At 41.0% G+C, this 18,968-nt stretch overlaps 1 protein-coding gene across 1 annotated transcript in view; it reads left to right on the top strand.

Moving 5' to 3' along the window:
* Nucleotides 1-2,281: 2,281 nt before the first annotated feature.
* ENPEP (glutamyl aminopeptidase) overlaps nt 2,282-18,968 on the top strand; it is an 81,562-nt gene continuing 64,875 nt past the window's right edge. The window contains exons 1-3 of the mRNA XM_081123408.1: nt 2,282-3,165; nt 14,092-14,233; nt 16,173-16,304. Of these exons, the coding sequence (XP_080979534.1) occupies nt 2,570-3,165; nt 14,092-14,233; nt 16,173-16,304 (870 nt within the window). The 5' untranslated portion in view covers nt 2,282-2,569. The remainder of the gene's footprint in view (nt 3,166-14,091; nt 14,234-16,172; nt 16,305-18,968) is intronic.

An 18,968-nucleotide genomic window follows, 5' to 3' on the forward strand; every position in this document is an offset into this window, starting at 1 on the left:
AAGAACTTTGTCCCCAGGGTAACCTATCCTCCCCCAGCATATCTCTGGTCTTGCAGTTTAGAGCCACCCCAACCTTTTCCTCCCTAAAATAACGTCGAGGCCTCAGTTGTATTTCAGCTCCAGGCCCAGATAAGCAGCGAAATCAGACCAGTGGCTCTGTGCTGCCTCCGGGCCAGCTGCATTGACTAGTGACCCCCTGCCTTGGCACCGACCAAGCAGTGGAGACCAGGACCCTGAAAGAGCACACCTGGAAAGCTGATGAATATTCTATTAAGCTTCTCCCCTAAGACCTTCCCTAAGATTCCCGCCTGCAAGAAAGAGACAAAGGACCCAGCGTGTGAGCTCTCCCCCACCCCCAGGGGAGCACACCAGTGCCATCTTCTTCCTTCTGAGAGGACCCCATGAGACTTGCAACCAGGGGAGCAATGGGCAGTGGCAGCTCATCTTGGGCTTACCCCCTGAACCTGTCTCCAAGGCCCCCTTTCTCTGACTTTCCAATGAGCCAAAGAGGCCAGCCTCGCCTCTCCTGTTGCTTCTTCTATGCCCTTCCATATTTTACTGTCCTAAGTATATTTTTGCTGTGGCCAATAAATTCTTGCTTTTCTATACTTTGTCTCTTGATTGAAATCTTTCCCTCAAGAAGACAAGAACCAAGGTCTCCTTATCATCTCCCCGGTAACAATGTGATCATATCAACAGATATAGAAAAAACACTGAGAAATGTTTCTACTAAATGTAGAAACTACTCAATAGTACATTCTGTCTGGGACATTCACAATATGTGCTACCATCTGGAGGCTCTGAGAGAATGGAGGGCAGTGAAAGAACTTCTTTTTTTTTTTTTTTAACCCAGCATCGCCTGCTCTGTAAGTATATCTATTAATATCCACAGACTGCACTTTGGGAAATATTGACCAAGTTTTTCATAGTTACTTAACCTTTAAAGATTTCTCCTCTTCAGAGAATGGAGGCAGTGAGTTAGAGATAAAGACTTAGGATTCAGACAACCTGGGTTCAAATCTTAATTCTGCCATTTACCAGCTGTGTGGCCTTGAGAAAATAACCTTTTTATTTTATTTTACTTTTTAAAAAATATATCTTTATTGATTTCAGAGAGAGGAAGGGAGAGAGGGAGATAGAGAGAAACATCAATGATGAGTCATTACTTGGCTGCCTCCTGCACGCCCCCAACTGGAGATTGAGCCCCCGCAAGCTGGGCATGTGCCCTGACCGGGAATTGAACAGAGATCTCCTGGATCCTAGGTTGATGCTCAACCGCTGAGCCCCTCCCGGCATTGCATAACGTAACCTTTTTAAATGCCAGTCTTCCCATTTTTCAGATGGGCATCATAATAGTACCATTCTTATAGGGTTGTTGGGAAGATTTAAATAACTTCTATGAGGTACTTAGCACAGTATCCGGCAGGTAGAAAGTTCTCAAATTTTTAAATAATTATTATTGTATTGCTCCTATTAGAGATGGCTCAGGTGCCTACATTTTAGCTACTCATAAACAAGGGGGTCGTTCTTGTGATTTCTCTCCTTGACCTTGTCATCCCGAAGCAATGGGTTTGCACAGTTAATGAATCTCCCAGCAGGTCTCCTTTCCCATCAGAATCTGTTCCCAGATGTGATCTACCACATCAAAGTCTAAAGAAAATCTGGCTTGGAGGCAAATTGCAGAGATAAATTTATCTAATCTAGACCAGTTATCTAACCTATCTGACAAATTGACCTTCCTTATAGCTCTGATTTTTCAGTCCTTTCCAGCGCTGCTTGGGGCAACTCCTTCACGTTCCCCCATCTCTTTCACCTCGCAGCCGGTGTGCTCGCTTAGGGTTGTCGGGCTACACTTTACTAACCCACCAGTCCAACAAATACCTCCTGCATCCCTAAGTGGTCCTTTAATTTACGCATCCCTCTGAGCGTCCAGTTCCAGGATAGGACTTTGGCAAAAGGCAGGGTCTGAATGTTTACATAACACGAGGAAAAGGAAACACTCAGCTTCTCTGGCCAGCTACCCGATAAAACAGCTGAAATTCAAGGAGCCCTTTTGATTAAGAGCGAGGGTGTGAGCGCTGCAGGCCGAAACCAGAGACCCAGTGACAAAGGTTGCGTTTTTTTTTTTTTTTCTAATTGCAAAGCACACCCTTTCCCCAAACCTTCTCCTTCTGAAAGCTGCTGACAGAGCTTTGGCAAAGGCTCCTCCCCCAGCCGGCTGATAAGTGAAGCCCAGTTTTATATTTAACTCCCTCCAGCGCCCGAGGGGTGGGGTGGGGATGCACTGCTTATAAGGGAGCAGGGACAGCTTTCCGGTCAGTCCCCTCTTCCCGGCTCAGCGCCTCTGCCCCACCCCTGCCTGGGCTCTCGGCCGGGAGCGGCTGGGCGCGAGGGGAGCCGGGCGGCCGAGGCCGAGGCCGCAGGAGCCAGAGCGGGGTGCGGGGCGAGCGCGATCCCGCTGCCGAAGCGGGGCAGTCCTTCCAGTCTGAGAAGGGAAGTCTGCCGACGTTACTCAGTTCCATTTAACAGCGTTTCATGCGCAGCGTTTGACTTTGGAAACAAAAGAAAGATGAACTTTGCGGAGGGAGACGGCTCTAAGAGATACTGCATTCGAGGGAAACACGTGGCCATCCTCTGCGCGGCGGTGGTGGCGGTAGGGCTGATAGTGGGGCTGTCGGTGGGCTTGACCCGGTCGTGCGGCCTCCCCGAGGAGGCCCCTTCCGAGGCGCCCCCCACCGCGAGCCCTCTGCCCTGCCCCCCCAGCGACGATGACAGCGGGGCCTGGAAGGACTTCAGGCTGCCGGACTTCATCACGCCCGTGCACTACGACCTGCAGGTGAAGCCCGAGATGGACCAGGACACCTACACCGGCACGGTGAGCATCGCCATCAACCTGACGGCGCCCACGCGGCACCTGTGGCTGCACCTGCGGGAGACCAGGGTGAGCGCGCCGCCGCTGCTCGCGCGGCCGTCGGGGGCGCCGGTGGGCGTGCGCCGCTGCTTCCAGTACCGCCCGCGCGAGTTCGTGGTGCTGGAGGCGGCGGAGGAGCTGCCGCCCGGCGGCGCCGCGGGGCTCTACCGCCTGAGCCTGGACTTCGCCGGCCGCCTCAACGGCTCGCTCGTGGGCTTCTACAGGACCACCTACGTGGAGAAAGGCCAAGTCAAGTAAATGCTGATGGTTTATTTTTATTTTTGCTCCGTTTGCCCTCAACTCACACGCTTGCTTGCCGTTTCTTTTTCTTTCTTCTCCACTTTCCACCTTTTAATTATTTTTGCTGGCCTGCTCTGTATCCCTACTTGGTGTCAGTGCTGCCTGTTGTTGCTCTGGGAAGCAAAAATTCTCGCCGTTTTATGTTCATGCCTATCAGAAAGCTTGAAAGTGTTGAGTGAGCTGCACAGAGTGTAAAAAATATATACATATCTGTCTATCTATCATCTATCATCTATCTATCTATCTGTCTATCTATCTATCTATCTATCTATCTATCTATCTATCTATCATCTATCTATCATCTATCTATCTATCTATCATCTATCATCATCTATCATCTATCTATCATCTATCTATCTATCTATCATCTATCATCATCTATCATCTATCTATCATCTATCTATCTATCTATCTATCTATCTATCTATCTATCTATCTATCATCATCTATCTATCATCTATCTATCATCTATCACCAGTGTAAGCCTTTTGTTCCATTGGAAAACTCATAATGTGCTGAACCCCATCCTTAATATTTCGTATAAACTAACTCAGGTTTTTAAAATGCATGTGTGGGGTAAATTTCACAAGGTGGTATTCTTGGGCTCCAAGGCAGTGATTTTAAGCTGAACCTTTAAAATGCTATTACACTACATTTAAGCGGAAGTCAGTACACGCCAATTGTAATTTTGACTGTTTTGCCGGAGAAAAGACCTTGAAAGAGTGTGTAAAAATTCGTGGAATTGTCTTTGTGGATCTGTCCAGGAATGAAGGCAGGGCTGTGTCCTTTTATTTCATTTAGCCAGAAGCCTTTACAGGTAAGCTTTCAATAAATACTGAGTCCACATGTCAGTGGCAGCGCAGAGATAAATCTTTGGACTTATTGCCCATAATGCTATAGTATGCATGGTGATGCTAAGGCTTCTGCAACATAAAAGATATATTAAGGACATTAAAAGATATGTAAAGGACATAAAAACATTTTCCTCCCCACAGTCTTCCAAGTGTGTGTGTGTAGACGCAATTTCATTTCCCGAGTCCAGTGAAGATGTTACTTCCCTTGAACATCAATCAGAGGCTGTTACTAGAGTTGTGTTAAAGGCATAAACTCGATGATCTTAAAAAACCTTCACACTGTGGGTGCGGCCCCTGTATCAGGGTGGAAGGCTACACCTGAGGTGTCACTGAACTTGAAGCTGCTTTGACCTTTGCTTACTTAGATTCTGAACAGGTAAATGATTAAGATACCTTAGTATCATAGTTCAGAAATGTGAATCGGGGGCCAGTTCATGGCACATCCCTTTCCTCTATTGTTTCAAGTATCCTATAGAGCAAAGCAAACCTTTTGGTCAAAATTCTTTCTGTTGTTTGTCAGAGAGACCAAAGTACTAAAATAGAATATTTAAATATCCCCATCTTACTGTGTGGTACACTAATCCATTGGGTGGAGATGCTAGTTTGAAAAAAATATTTGAAGGGATCATGCTGCTATAGATGGTGTGTGTATCTTAATATCACTAGTAACCAAACATACTTCTTTATTTACATTTTTCTGTTTATAAAAATTACAAATGTTGAAAGCATAGAAAATTATTTAAAATGAAAATCCAAAGAACCTATGAATACTTTCACCATCCAGTGGCAACCCCATTCACATGTTAATGTAATTCTAATATTTTTCTAGGTGTTCAAAATTGTAATAATATTATGTTTACATATTTATCTGTATCTTTTTAACTTAACATATTATAAGCATTTCCCACCCATTCTTAAATACTTTTAAGAGTCTGATTTTTTAAATTGTACAATATTTCACTGCATGAATGCACTGTTATTTTTTGAAATCAATTCCCTAATGGACATTTGAGTTGCTTCCAGTATTTTATTAGTATAAACAAGTCAGAAAAGACTTTAAGTGTCTATCTGTTTATTTCCTCATGTTAGGATATAAAGGGTATGAATATATCCAGAAACTTATAACATTTATTTTGTTTATTTATTTCATAAATAATACACATTTGCTGCAGAAAACTTGGAAGGCAGAGAACATTACAGGAAAAAAATCCATTTATAAGTCCATCACTCAAGTATAGTCATTGTTAATATTTAGGCAAATATTCTTCTATCATTTTTTTTTCTGAACACAGATAAGCATGGCATTATACATATGTATTATACATAGCATTTCATGACATACTCTTAGGATATATCAACACTTTAACACCTCATTTGTTATTCTTCCATAAATGATTTAATGGATACATGATAGTTCATTATATGAATATAATATAATTTATTCAACTTTTCCATTAAACTTGGTCATTTAATTTGTTCCTGTTCTCAGCGAGATGCCTAGACCTCGGTTCTTGTCTTCTTGAAGGAAGGATTTCAATCAAGAGACAAAGTGTAGAAAAGCAAGCAAGAATTTATTGACCGCAGCAAAAGCACACTTAGGACAGTGAAACTAGGAAGGACATAGAAGAAGCAACAGGAGAGCCCAGGCTGGGCTGCTTTGGTCACTGGGAAGTCAGAGAAAAGGGGGCCTTGGAGACAGGTTCAGGGGGTTAGCCCGCTGCCCCATTGCTCCCCTGGTTCCAAGTCTCATGAGGTTCCTTAGAGATTAGGGGATATGTGCCTGTGGGGAAGGAGATTGGGAAAGGAATGGCATGGGTGTGCTCCCGGGAGGGCCAGAACCCTACAACCCTACAATTTTCAGGCGTTTTAGAGGCTGGGTGTTTAGGGGAAGTCTTAGGGGACAATCAATAGAATATTCATGGACTTTATGCTGATATAACAAAATGAGATTTATTCTCTTAATTTGTCCTTGGGTGTGGTTGGCAAATGGCACTAATTGGATTTTTGTTATCTGTCTCCCTGAGTAAGGTGATTTAAGCTATTTATTTGCCCTCTGTTTGGGGAGGAGAAGTACAAACTGTTCACTCTTAAGTGCTCTTGGTTTAGGGAAGATAGGATTTACTGGGTAGCTGCAAACTGCTATTTAACTATCTGTTTTAGATTTCCTGTTCCATTTGTCCTGGAATTTTCCTAGCTTCTTACTACACTATAACACTCCTACTTTTTTTTTTTATACCTATAAATACCTATAAAAATGTAATGGACATTTCTATAATAATGTAAAACATTTTCTAATATTTCTTTAGGAAGATGGTCCAAGCTACATATGTATGAATGTATGCACACGTATACATATATATGTTATATATGTATATATAAAATGTGCATGCACATGAGTATGTATGTGTGTGTCTCCAAACTGACTTTCAAAAAGTATGTCCCAAATTACATTTCCACCAACAATGAATGAAAGTACCTATTTCTCTGAGCTGCACTAACAGTGACACGATTTTTTTTAACTGTTTTCACTTTGGTGGAAGAAAAGTGTACATTCTGAAGAATATCCACCCTCAAGAGATTCTAAAAATTCATTAGTGTAAAGTGAAAATGAGTCAGAACTTTAAGATGATTATTTCTCAGACTTTAAAACTGCTTCTTAGATTGTGAAAACAATAGAAATTTCTTCCAAGTAAAGCCATAAAAATGTTTTATAAAAATTCTGTACACTATAGGAAGGCCAAAAAATATGAAACAAGCTTCTCTGATTCTTTGGATCATTTTACCACACCAACTAATTTTACCATAAAATATGTATATGAGAACTGACACTGGGAAACTCAGCTGTCTTAATAGTTGGGCAGAAAATAGCACGCGACAGCAAGATTGGCGAGGAAGCCCTGTGCTGTTAGGTTCTCAGGGAAGATTGGGCTTCCCAAGTTTGTCTGTTTTCATTGGTAGCTTTCGAGGCTCTCACATTACACAGGATGCTGCCAATTCTGCACTGCACACACGCTTTGGAATAGTTCTGGCACATACTCAATAACTTCATTTAGGCTCAATGGAATACTTTTGGTTTTGCCTGTTAGGAAATATTACAAACATATGAGAAAAATGCATTTTTTTCAAGCCTTTGGACAATGCATGCCTCTAGGGGTTCCTATCACAGTGTCCATACAAGGACCGCAAGGGTGAATTCACTGGAGCAGCACCATTCTTTCACATTATAGAGTGAGCTTTGTAACATTCGGAGCTCATACAATTTAAAACACCACTACAGTAATACATTTTAAGTATGCAATCAAAATTATATTCTCTGACTTTGTTGCCTTAATGTAAAATTTAACTCCAGGATTGAGTATTAGCAGTTTGGGATATTATTGTTGCAACCATAATGCAAACTCAACAGGACTGAACTCAGTAGTAACCAAAATTACTTGATTTCTGCCAATATAACCAGGGCTTGAACTTCACAGAAGGGAGACAACTATCTGAGCTCCTTTCCCTCAAAATTCTGAGATAAAGGGGAGTTGTAGAAGAAGGTGGAGCCAGCTTAGAGTTTCCCATCAATAGTATCCGCATCATCTTGCTGGGGACAGACTTGCAGTGAGGCTTAGGAAAAGAAAGTCTGAAAAACTTAAAAGTCACTTTTCCTACTACTCTCTGGTCTGTTCCTTAAGGTCTGAGGAAGACCACTTAAAGGATTGGAACCTTTGAAATGTTTCCCTGCCCACACCACCAAAACCCCACACTCTTTTCAGCTGTTCTTTTCCCAGACAGGGACTCAACTCAGATCTCAAATATATAGAAATATATTTTTCTCTCCCAGGTTGAGCATTTCTTTCTCGGCATTTGAATTGCTCTTCCATAGCATTTCCCAAAAGTCTTCCACAGAGCTCTAGCTGCATGGGATATTAATAGATTTTGCCAGAACAAAAGCAGGGGAGGGATTCTGTGGCCAAATTAGTTTGGGCAGTAATATTAAATACAACAAGATTTTTTGTGTTTTTTAATGGTGAGGCTTTTCAGAGACTTCTATATGACAGTGTCCATTATGAATTTCCAGAGACTGCCATAGCTGCAATTTCCCAAACTTACCTCACTGTAGACTCTTCGGTGGGTCTCTGAGAGTAAGCTGAGTGTCTCTTATTAACTACCTGGCACACAGTGATTACTCAGATATTATTGAATGAATATATAGAAACATTTCGTACAGCTCTTTATACTCCCGGTGTCCTCTGGTACAAGCTGAGACAGGTTGCATGGCTACAGCCAAGGTGGACAAATTTCCCTTGGCTTCCTTTCTGTCCATCTTGTTGAAGGGAAGCGGAGTTGGTAAATATTTTTTTTTTTAAATTTAGGAACACAGTCTCCACACATTAAAGATTGAGATTATTGGAATTGACAGAAATTATAAGAATTTAAAAGGAGGACAGATGGTTTCTAGTTTGAGTTTTCTGGGTGTTCTTTATAACATTGGTAGGGTTGACAATGAATTTTGATATTATGGTGGGATTTTAATAGGCAAATGAGAAGGTAAAAGCAGGTAAAAAAGAAAGGCACCAAGTCAGAAGAGCAGAGCGGGGAGAAAGAAATAGGAGATTATTCTGGAAAACCCACGAGAGAGAAAAAGAAGAATAACTAATGACAGGCATTATGAAGGAAAAATTAACTGGTGACTATTTAGATGTGGATGGTGAAGGAAAGAGCCAAATACATACCTGGGTAAGTGGGAGATAGTGCAGTGGCCCAGGAAAGAGGAGAGGAAGGTCAGGCAGGACAGTGGTTTCAAGGCCGAAGAAGACGCAGTGGAGAAGACTGTTTGGAGGTGAGGGAGCCGGGATTTGCAAATGGATGGGCTATGCAGAGGCTTCAGGAAAAGTTACGGGCCTAGGATGCTCCACACACCAAATGTGAGTGACGGGCCACACGTCAATCGGAAATTGAAGAGAAGAGCCAGGTTGGGACGGAAAGGTCCTAAGTCGGGTGTCAGGCGTGTTGAATGCCTGTCAGACACCCAGGAGGAGACGTCTAGGAGGCCCTGGGATAAATAAGTCTGAAGCACGAGGTTAAAGCTTGTCGTAAAGACTTAGGAGTTAAGTGGAGATTAGGTTAAAAAGAAATAAGTGGGATGGTGCTAAATGTGTTGTGTGCTATGTTCTCACAAGCGTGGACGTGTTTACTCATTTGTAGTTTTGATCTTGAAATTTTAGTCGTATGTCAGTTCATTATATTCTTAGATTGATATGTCGAGCTATCAGTAGCCATGATCAATAAAAAACTGATTTTTTTGGTCTTGTTTACTTGTTGCAGGAGGCTTAGCAATTCCCCATAGTAATTTCCTTAGTAATTTGACCTTGAATGTCTTCTACATAGGAAAAAAACAATCGGGGAAAAAAGTTAAATAATTAACGGATTCATTCAAACCACCAAAAGCATGTTGGCATCGGAACAGGCTGGAGGGTTGACCTGTTCTGACCGGCTGCCCTGCTTAAATCCGGAGCAGCGCTTTAGTCTGCACAGAACAGACGCCGAGCCACCGTGGCCGCTCGCTCGCATCAGGAGCCTTTTGTTTAAGGTTTTCACCTAGACCTTGCTACTTATTTTCCTGGATTAAGTTATTAACTTGTTGAATATAGCCTGAGAGTCTTCATTGGAAATAGTATGCCAGATGATTTGTGAGATAATCAAGTAGTTTGGGGTTTTTTTTAAAGTTGATTCTGGGTGAACTGGCCTGTGACTTGCACCGTCACCTCCTCTCTTCAGCTTTCTCTAAAGTCACCTTGATGTGACATACTCAGAGAAGTCAAAGGGGTGGCTCTTTAAAAATTAATAAGCTACATAGAATTATATTTTTAATGTGCTGGGCCTCGAGAGGGGCTTATTAATGTAGCATAGAGAGGCCCTCAGGGAAAAGTGCTTTACTCAGCAGTTTGCCTGACACGGGAATTATTCAGGACGGACCCTGCAGCCACTCCTAAACATACTGTGCTGTTAGCCAGACTTTCCCCTTTAATTTACAACACAATTCAGCTGATTTTAAAAAGAAAAAAATGTTAATCACCGAGTAAAACCTCTCTAAAGAAGTTGCGATCTGTTTTGTGTTGCTATCCCAAATACCTTGTTTTCAAATTTGCACATATTTACAAAACATTAGTAAACTTGGGATGGAATTTAGCATATTTAAATAGGAGCTTTTGAGTTACACAAGACTTCATGAGAAAAATAAGTTATTTTTTTTAATTGTTATATTTCCTACAGTATTTACACACAAATTTTAAAAAACTAACTTTGTTTCAGGACAGATACTGGTGTCTAATGAGTGAATTTTGAAGTCTGTTGCTTGTGGAAGGTGCTACATCAGAAAGCACAGTTAGGGTCACCTACGCCTGGGCCTGCGGTGGCTCCCTGGTTAGGACTCGGCTTCCTCATCTCGGGCTGGTTTACAGCTTTTCCTTTGGAGCGCTGTGCAAAGCTGTTCCAGGGTGGCCTGGGCACCTGGTGTCTGCAGGCTGAAAGCATCTTCAATTGCGTGGAGCCTACAGGGTCTGCATACAGGATTCACGGTGCTGTCAATCCTAGAAATAGTCTTCTTTTTTTTTAAGATGTGAATTGAAGTGTTGGTGTCTCCACCAAGAAGTGGCATCTACTTTTGGGACTTTTTCCTTTGGTTGATTAAAGTTGCATGTGCTGTGTGTGAATAAGAAAAAAAAAGAAAAAAGGAAGTATAGTTAGCCTTGTAGAATTTAAGACAATAGAATGAGATGCATTCTAATTCCATTAGGTAAATTCAGGAGAGTTTCAAATATATTACTACCTGTGACCCACCCCTTCTCTGTCCCCTCAACCCTGTGAAGAGGCCAGATGTGCTCTGGTAACCAGCTTTTATAGATGAGGGCACGAAGAATCGTAGGTTTTGTAACTTGTGCAAGATCACACTTAAGGGGCTGAAGTAGAATTACAATCTAGGAAGTTTTACTCTTAGAAGAGAATTTCCCCCATGAAATCTTATTGGCTCTACAATTTAGAAAAAACAGTGCACATTTTATAACCCTTCTTGTTAATGAATGTCACTTTATCTACACCAGTGTACGTCCAGATCACTGTAATTGAGTGAGTTTGCCGTGATCAGCATTCCCTGACGACCAGCAAACACCACCCAAAGACTCACTTCCAAAGTACAGTATCTCTGAGATTTCAAACATAACCTGTTTTAAAGAGAGACGAGGCAAGGATTGAAAATTCTTCTCTCTCTTGGGTGCTGGGGCATAAGGTAGAGACTAGAAAAGAGTATTTGAAAACCTACCCCCTGGCTATGCTGAAGAACATGTAATTCTGTTACTGGGAAATCCCAGTGATGTTGAGGCTGCCTGTCACTGTGCCCAATTCAGCGGAGGCAGGGTTGAATCATATGAGGCGTTTATTGAGGAGGCCGGCCAACCAAGAAGACAGAGCGCATATGAGCATCCAAAACCTGTCTTAAGGAATGACCTTGAGGTTATATAGGGAAATGGGGTAAACTGAGGCTGGGAATAGAATGCAGCTGTTGTGCAGCCCTGGAGGTCCTCAGGCATCAGCTATTGTTCTTGGTCGTCTGGCAATGTCTCGATAAGATGATAGCTTGACTCCTGGTGGGTCGGCCTCACCGTGCTGTTCAAGGACACACTGTCCACAGCTGCGCCACCTCCTGAATTGCTTTCTCCAGAATCAAGGGGAGTGTATGGGTGCAAAGCCCTAGGAAAAAGAAACTTAAGGAAAAGGAAACTTAAATCCCTGCTCACATAATTATATGTGTTCTATAATTTATAAGTGATATAATTATATTTCAGATTAATTCAGGTGCTCAATCTTTGGACATTATAAGTGCCCCTATCAATTCTCACCCTCACCTCCTACACACAGGCTCATGTACACCCCCCCAAACTCACACATACACATATTCCCAAATTAGTTAGCTGGCTTATTTCTGAGGTGTGACTAAGCTGTAACATTCTTGCAGAGTGACTTTTTCTTTTCATCTGCCTCTGGAAGAAATCAGAAGCCAGAAGAATTCAGAAGAAAAAGGCAGCTGACAAAACATAGGATTGGAGCTTGGTGTAGCTCACTAGAAAAACTTAACACCCCAGGGAAGTGTACAGATTTCTTTATATATATATATATTTTTAATGTTATTGCTGCCACCATTTTGTAAAAAATATGACTTTATTGATTTCAGAGAGAGGAAAGGGGAGAGAGAGAGGTAGAAACATCAATAATGAGAGAGAGTCATTGATCGGCTGCCTCCTGCACGCCCCCGACTGGGGATCGAGCCCACAACCCGGGCATGTGCCCTGACTGGGAATCGAACCCCGATCTCCTGGATCCTGGGTCAATGCTCAGCTGCTGAGCCACGCCTGGCCGGGCTAGTTGTGTGTTTTTTTAACATAGATTAGTTTTCTTGGCTGAGTTTTTAACAAGTAATTTTCATATCTAGAGAGATATTTTAAAGAAATTCAGAAATATTTTAATTTCTTATAGATGGATATTGAGCTATGACATACTATTTTCTAAGTAAATTAATGCATATAAAAGACCCTTGAACCCAAAGGAAATCCAAATTCTTATAGTGGCCTCTGCTGGCCTCTCGAAACTCCTCCTTTCCCAGTCCCTTTGGTTCACTGTGCCTCAGCCACACTGGACACCTTTCAGGTTCTCGATCACATGCAGTTCTTTTCCACTTTAGAGGCTGTACACTTGCTGTTCCCTCTGCTAGAACACATTTTCCTTCATCTCACCTGTTTGGCTTTTTCTCATCAGTTAGATCTCAGCAAACCATCCCCTACTTTAAGAGATTGTCCCTGACTACTTGGTGTTGCTCACTACTTTTCCTGAGTTATTCTGTCACTCCCCCTGTTTTATTTTGTACAGAGCTCCCATCATGCTCCTTATTTTTTAATTTACTTCTTCATTTATGGATTTGTTTTTATCTATTTGTATATCTATTTATTTCACTGTTGTCATTCCCTCAGCACCTAGAATAATGCCTAGCAAATGTGTGTGTGTGAGAGTGTGTGTGTGTGTGTGTGTAGTGTATAGAAGGAAGGCGTTCAATAAATATTTGTTGAATGAATAAGTGATCTAATAATTTAGCTTGGAAATCTTTGTGATATACCTTCCTTAGTCTCTGAGGATCTTGAAGGACAAAATATTTTCCTTACACATTATTAATGAATATAAGTCAACATTTTTTTTCTTTCCTTGCTTTTATCTTTTTAACTTGGCTTACTCTTCTAATGAGTAATATACTAATACTATCTTACTGTGATATGACTACATAAAAAGTATATATTCACTATTATTGTTTTTTTGAGTAATTTCTCAGAAAAAGTATTTCCTCTTTGAAATGATGGAAACATTAAACATAAACATTTTTGCTTACATAAGCATGTGCCTAGTTAGAGCCATAAAAAATGCTCTCGGCTCAAAAATGGGCTTTAAACCTGGCCAAAGATTGCTTCACCTGGGAGATTACTCGGAGCACTGCCTTTGCATGGAAATGAAGCTGGGTTTTGTCCCTGGTGTAACATTAAGAAAGAATGTGCCAATAGGAACAGGAGCTGGGACTGGGACGTGCTCCTCTGCTCTGTGACAGAACATCGCTGCTCACTCTCACAAGGCAGTTGGAGACAAGCCCTTGAGTTGGTTTTGTGATTATCTGCTTGTTCGACAACTTTGTAATGAAGAGAGTGATAGCTCATAAGTAGGTTTATTTTTGCTCATCTATCATTCACATATTTTTAATTATGGAACCAAACTATCCAAATAGTCATAGAAAATATCTGAAGTTATCTCTGGACTTTCATTTATCTGTTAAACCTAAACATTCCAGAAAAGACTTTGGCAACTATTTGGTAGTTTGTGGATGGAAACTCATTTTAAGAAATGTAAGGGATATAATTACATAGTTGAAGTTTTTCTATAGGGATAGAAACATAGGGGCTGTCAGAAGAGACAACATATATTTTGTTTGTTTGTGTGTTTGTTTCCAAGGAGCATAGCAGCCACTGATCATGAACCAACAGATGCCAGGAAATCCTTCCCTTGTTTTGATGAGCCCAACAAAAAGGCAACTTATACGATATCTATCATCCATACCAAAGACTATAAGGCACTTTCAAATATGCCAGTGGAGGTGAGTATTTTCAAACTTTTTGTTTATGAAGACAGTCTGTTTAAAATATCAGGTAAATTATCCGATTTGCTATGAAAGAACCCCATAGAATTCTAAAATTAAATGTGCTCTAACCACTTTAGGGGTTTCAAAATACATTTTGGCAATCTCTTTTCTTTGACTCCTGGAAGTCTTTAACCCAAGAGATCACAATCCAGTCAAAAAGCCACGCTGGGCTTTCTAAGCAGGAGAGAACACAGTAGCCATAGATCGGCTGGGCTCTGCTTAACTGAAAGAATGACAGATTCATGGCTAAGTAAAGGAATTGCAGACTGAAAAGTAGTCAAGGGCCTCACCACTATTCTTGGTTTGTATTTGAATATAAAGCCAGTTTTAAAAATAGAGATACTGCAAAATATCATGACTTAAATATTGGAATGTAGAAGCCAATCCCGGGGAACAGCATACCCATAATGAATTTGACATGCTCATTAAATGTTAAAAAAAAAAAAGGCCACAATAAGTCCTATCTGTATGATTATTAACATAAGACCCTTTCCTCTGTTTCTGTTCTTCATCCCCATAATGGGTAATGTAGTTAACTAAAGTGTCATTACCTCAAAGTTGGGGTATATTATACCTTAAACATTTGACATGTAAAAGGGCCAAGCCTGTCCTTAGATAGAATTCTCAGCTACCTAGTATCAGAAGGACACCCTGTCAAGATGATATATCCCATCTTTCTCATCTACTATGTGAAATATCATCCCTGAAATGCATCTCTTTTTATTATAAATATTCCTCCAAAATACCAAGAACACTATAAAACGAAATCTTAAGAGGATTAAAAAGCGACTGCCACCATCCATCTATGCCTCCACGTGAATTAGTTTGTCAGCTTGCTTTCTTCCGGTGTCAGGCGCCTGAGCAGTTGAGTTTCGATTGCAGAAGAAAGGACAGGATAAACTTCAAGTGTGAGACACCAGTGAGAAAGTGGGTCCGAGTAAATTGCCATTGGAATGTCTTGGCGTGGAAAGGGCAAGGGGAAGGTGGGAGAAAGAGCAACCTTTACTAGCTTCTGCTTCAGACCTCCCCATAGGACCTTTAACTTTCACAGAGTATACTTCCGAAAGGCCTGGAAGAATGAGACCATCTGGGTCATCAGGAGATCAAAACTAACACCAGTAGGTCTTCATTGCAGAGCGTCTTCGCTGGAGCTGCAACACCCCCTCTCAAGCACATGTGCGCACACGCCTGCCCTGTCAACTCGGCATCACTTCTGGCTCAGCCTCCCTCGCTTAATCCCTTTTTAAAGCTCCTCGCTGTCCTGTGACTTACTGTGTGGCTGGAGGGCATGTGGGAATGTTTAAACAGTGGGCAGCAGGAGTTGGGAAAGCAGTCATAGATGGAGTAGTCTGACAGGTGGTTGGCAGTAAGGAAGCAAAGCTGGCGTGGAGAGAAACCCAGAGAGAGGGGATCAGGAGCTGCACCAAGCAATGGAATCCTTCTCTCTCCGTGGTAACCCAGACAGTGACCTTAGTGACCACACCTTGGGTCTTCAATGTATACAACCAGAGAAGGAAAAGAGAATCCAACATCCTACTCTGCCCGGTATAACTCATTGCCCTCCTGCACGTACTCAAATCAGCAAATACCTACTTAGTTCTTCCTCTGGGCAAGGCTTTGAGCACCAGCCTAAGTCTTCGTTAAGGAATCACAGTGTCTCCTTAAATATTATGGGCAGGATTCTGTGTTTCATGTAGAAAGATAACTGAACTCCTGTCCAGTTTATGTCACAGTCAAAATTGTGTTTCTCCCCGAGAGACAGTGTATAGTTCAATCACTGTTTCACAGTACTGAAAATACTAGAAAGTACTAGAAAGTCAGGTTCTGAGCAATCATTTATCTTTGTACATGATTGGTTTTTTGATAATAAAAGATTATCTTTGATTTTCAATAGAAAGAAGAGCCGGTGGATGATAAATGGATTCGAACAACGTTCCAGAAGTCTGTCCCCATGAGCACTTACCTGGTGTGCTTTGCTGTGCATCAATTTCATCCCATAGAGAGAAAGTCAAAGAGGGGAATACCTGTGAGTCACACTATATGTTTTTTAAATTTATCACTTATGCACTTGTAATTCATTTTCTACTTTTTAAAATTTTGGTTTTTTTCATACAACAGAACAGAAAAGCCCATTAGTTACCCAGGTCTGTGAGCTTGATGGTACCCTGAACAAAATAGAAAAATGTGAACTAGACCGACACAGGTGAAAAATAAACACAACAAACATAGAAATGGGCATCCTCACAGTATTGGGACATGACCAATTTAGTAAAAACGGTTGAGTATAGGTGTTTGGGTGGGGTCCCAGCTGGGCCAGGGATGGCGGAGGAAGCCAGAGGTAGACCAATATCCAGTGACTAGCACTGAGTTTTCGTTGGTGGCATTCCTGTATGTAATTAATTCAAAATAGGACAACAACAAAGGGTCAACAAGCATTTTATTAAAGAACATATAAATACTAAGTTTATTTTTTATCAAGATGACTAATTCAACAACTTTCTTTTGACGAACTAAATACTTTTATGCAATCATTTTTCTCATTTTGGAGGCCTCCATTTTGCTTATTTCCTAAACACTTACGTAGTTTGTAATTCCTCCTCCGTGCCACATAATCATATCTATTCTTATAATCTTTTTGATACAATTTTATACGGAAGAACTCATCACCCCCATTTTAAAGATGAGAGAATTAAAATTTAATGACTTTCAGTAATTTGTTCAAGATCACCCAGTAGGCAAGTGGTGGAGATTCAGAGTCCTCAAATCTTTCCGAATCCAAAGTGTGATATTCTGAAAATATCTTGACCTCCTTACCAATCACTTGAGGGACGGAATCTGTTCCCTGGGAAACTAGCTCCCAGGAAATTGATCTTAGTGTGGGCACAGTAGAGGTTGGTACTGAGATATCCGACACCTGCGTTTTCAGTGTGCTGCCTATATTCTGTACCCAGATTACAGCAAATGGAGCAATGTCCATTTTTCCAAAGGTCTTTGAAAGACCTTTCCAAAGGTGTTGTATATCATGATGACTCATCCAACCTTTGTCTTTCCTTTATCACGTATGTTGCTTTGATGAGGCCTTCAGATGTGGTAAAGAGCGCTCCCATTGGCTCAGAGATAATATTACTGTGCAGCTATACTGGCTGGGTGAGCCTTTAGAGCCTGTGTAAGTTAGTTAGCCGAGCTGTAATGATGGGTTTTTACTATATAGAGGATTTGGAAGGACATCATGGGAAATACAGTTTGGCAAAGATCCCCAGATACCCTTTAAGTGGTAAACATTTCTTTAAATGGCTCTTTCAAAGCTGAGTACATAACATTCTATCTTAAATCGGTGAAGTTTTCCTCTTTTGGGTGGGAAATGAAGATATGCTACTTTCTGATCATCTGTTTGATAAGAGAGGAAGAGAAAGCCAGGCTCTCTTTGGATATTTTCCAGAGACTCCAATGTGCCCCATCATAGATGACAGGCAGCCAGAGTTTGCCCTTCTGCAAAAAACCTGTGGGCTGTTTGCCTCAAAAGTTGAACAGGCCTTAAGGGAGAACTTCAAGGCATTTAGTGTGAGTGAAAATTTACCATAAATTCTACCTCTTTGACATTTAGGAGGTTCCCTGCCTGGCTCCTTACCCACTCACTCTAAATTGAAATCCTATAGCTGACACCTAAGCACAAATGCTCCCAGTACAATTTCTCACTCCAGAGAGATTTATGAAAAACAAAATACAACACAAAACACCCCTACCCTACTTAAATCCACTTAAATGTAACATCAGAGGGAACCCACACCAGGCTCTCAGATACACAGTATAGGCTCTTAGAGCTGAACAGATAGCCCAAGCCAGGCAGGCATGTGAGGAAAACAGGCAACGTAAAAAAGGAAACCCAAGACACAGTGGGGTAAATGGTGATAACTGAGAAAACAAAAGATAATTGTAAAAAGAACATACAAAATTAAACATTTACACACACAAACTTTAATTATTACACTCAGATTCAAGAAAATATGACCACAATAAAATAAAAACAGAAAGCTGTGACAAAACAATCAGAAACAATACTCAAAGTTTAAAAACATGATTTCCAATGCATCTGCTATTCCTGTATGAGCAGTGGGGTACATCGAAGTTTCAATTTATTACACCATCTTGATCCAAAGTCCCTAAAGTACCTTGCCAGTTAGAAAGAAGAAGAAGGTAGGTAGTTATTGTGTAATACAACATATTTAGTAGAAAATCCATGAATCAAAAGAGTATTCTTATCCACTCTGCTTCTTACAGTATTATTCTGGTACATTAATCACCCCCTATTCATAATCAGTTTATACTGTGTAATCCAAAGATCTATAATACCCTGATTAAACTTTTTTGGGTATGTGTACCCTTCTGGCAAGAGTTCTTTATATCAATAAACACAGACTCAAGCCCTGTGTTCTTTGTAATTATTTACTTGAAGAGAAAATAGCAGATATTAGCAGTCAAACTATTCATTATGTTAAAATGTCTTCATTGCTCATGAGAAAAAATTATATTGGAGGACCTAATCCTAAAAAATTATTAAGAAAAAAGGTAACCGAGTTTGGAAGGTAGCTCAAAAGTATTTTAACTCTGCATTTTGCCTTTTTAAAATGTTAGTTGTATTACATTTTGATTCAATCCTGAAAAAAAAAGAGTAACTTGGAGAGTAATTTAC

This window comes from Miniopterus schreibersii, assembly GCF_964146895.1.
Source record: "Miniopterus schreibersii genome assembly, chromosome: 1".
Classification (NCBI taxonomy): Eukaryota; Metazoa; Chordata; class Mammalia; order Chiroptera; family Miniopteridae; genus Miniopterus; species Miniopterus schreibersii.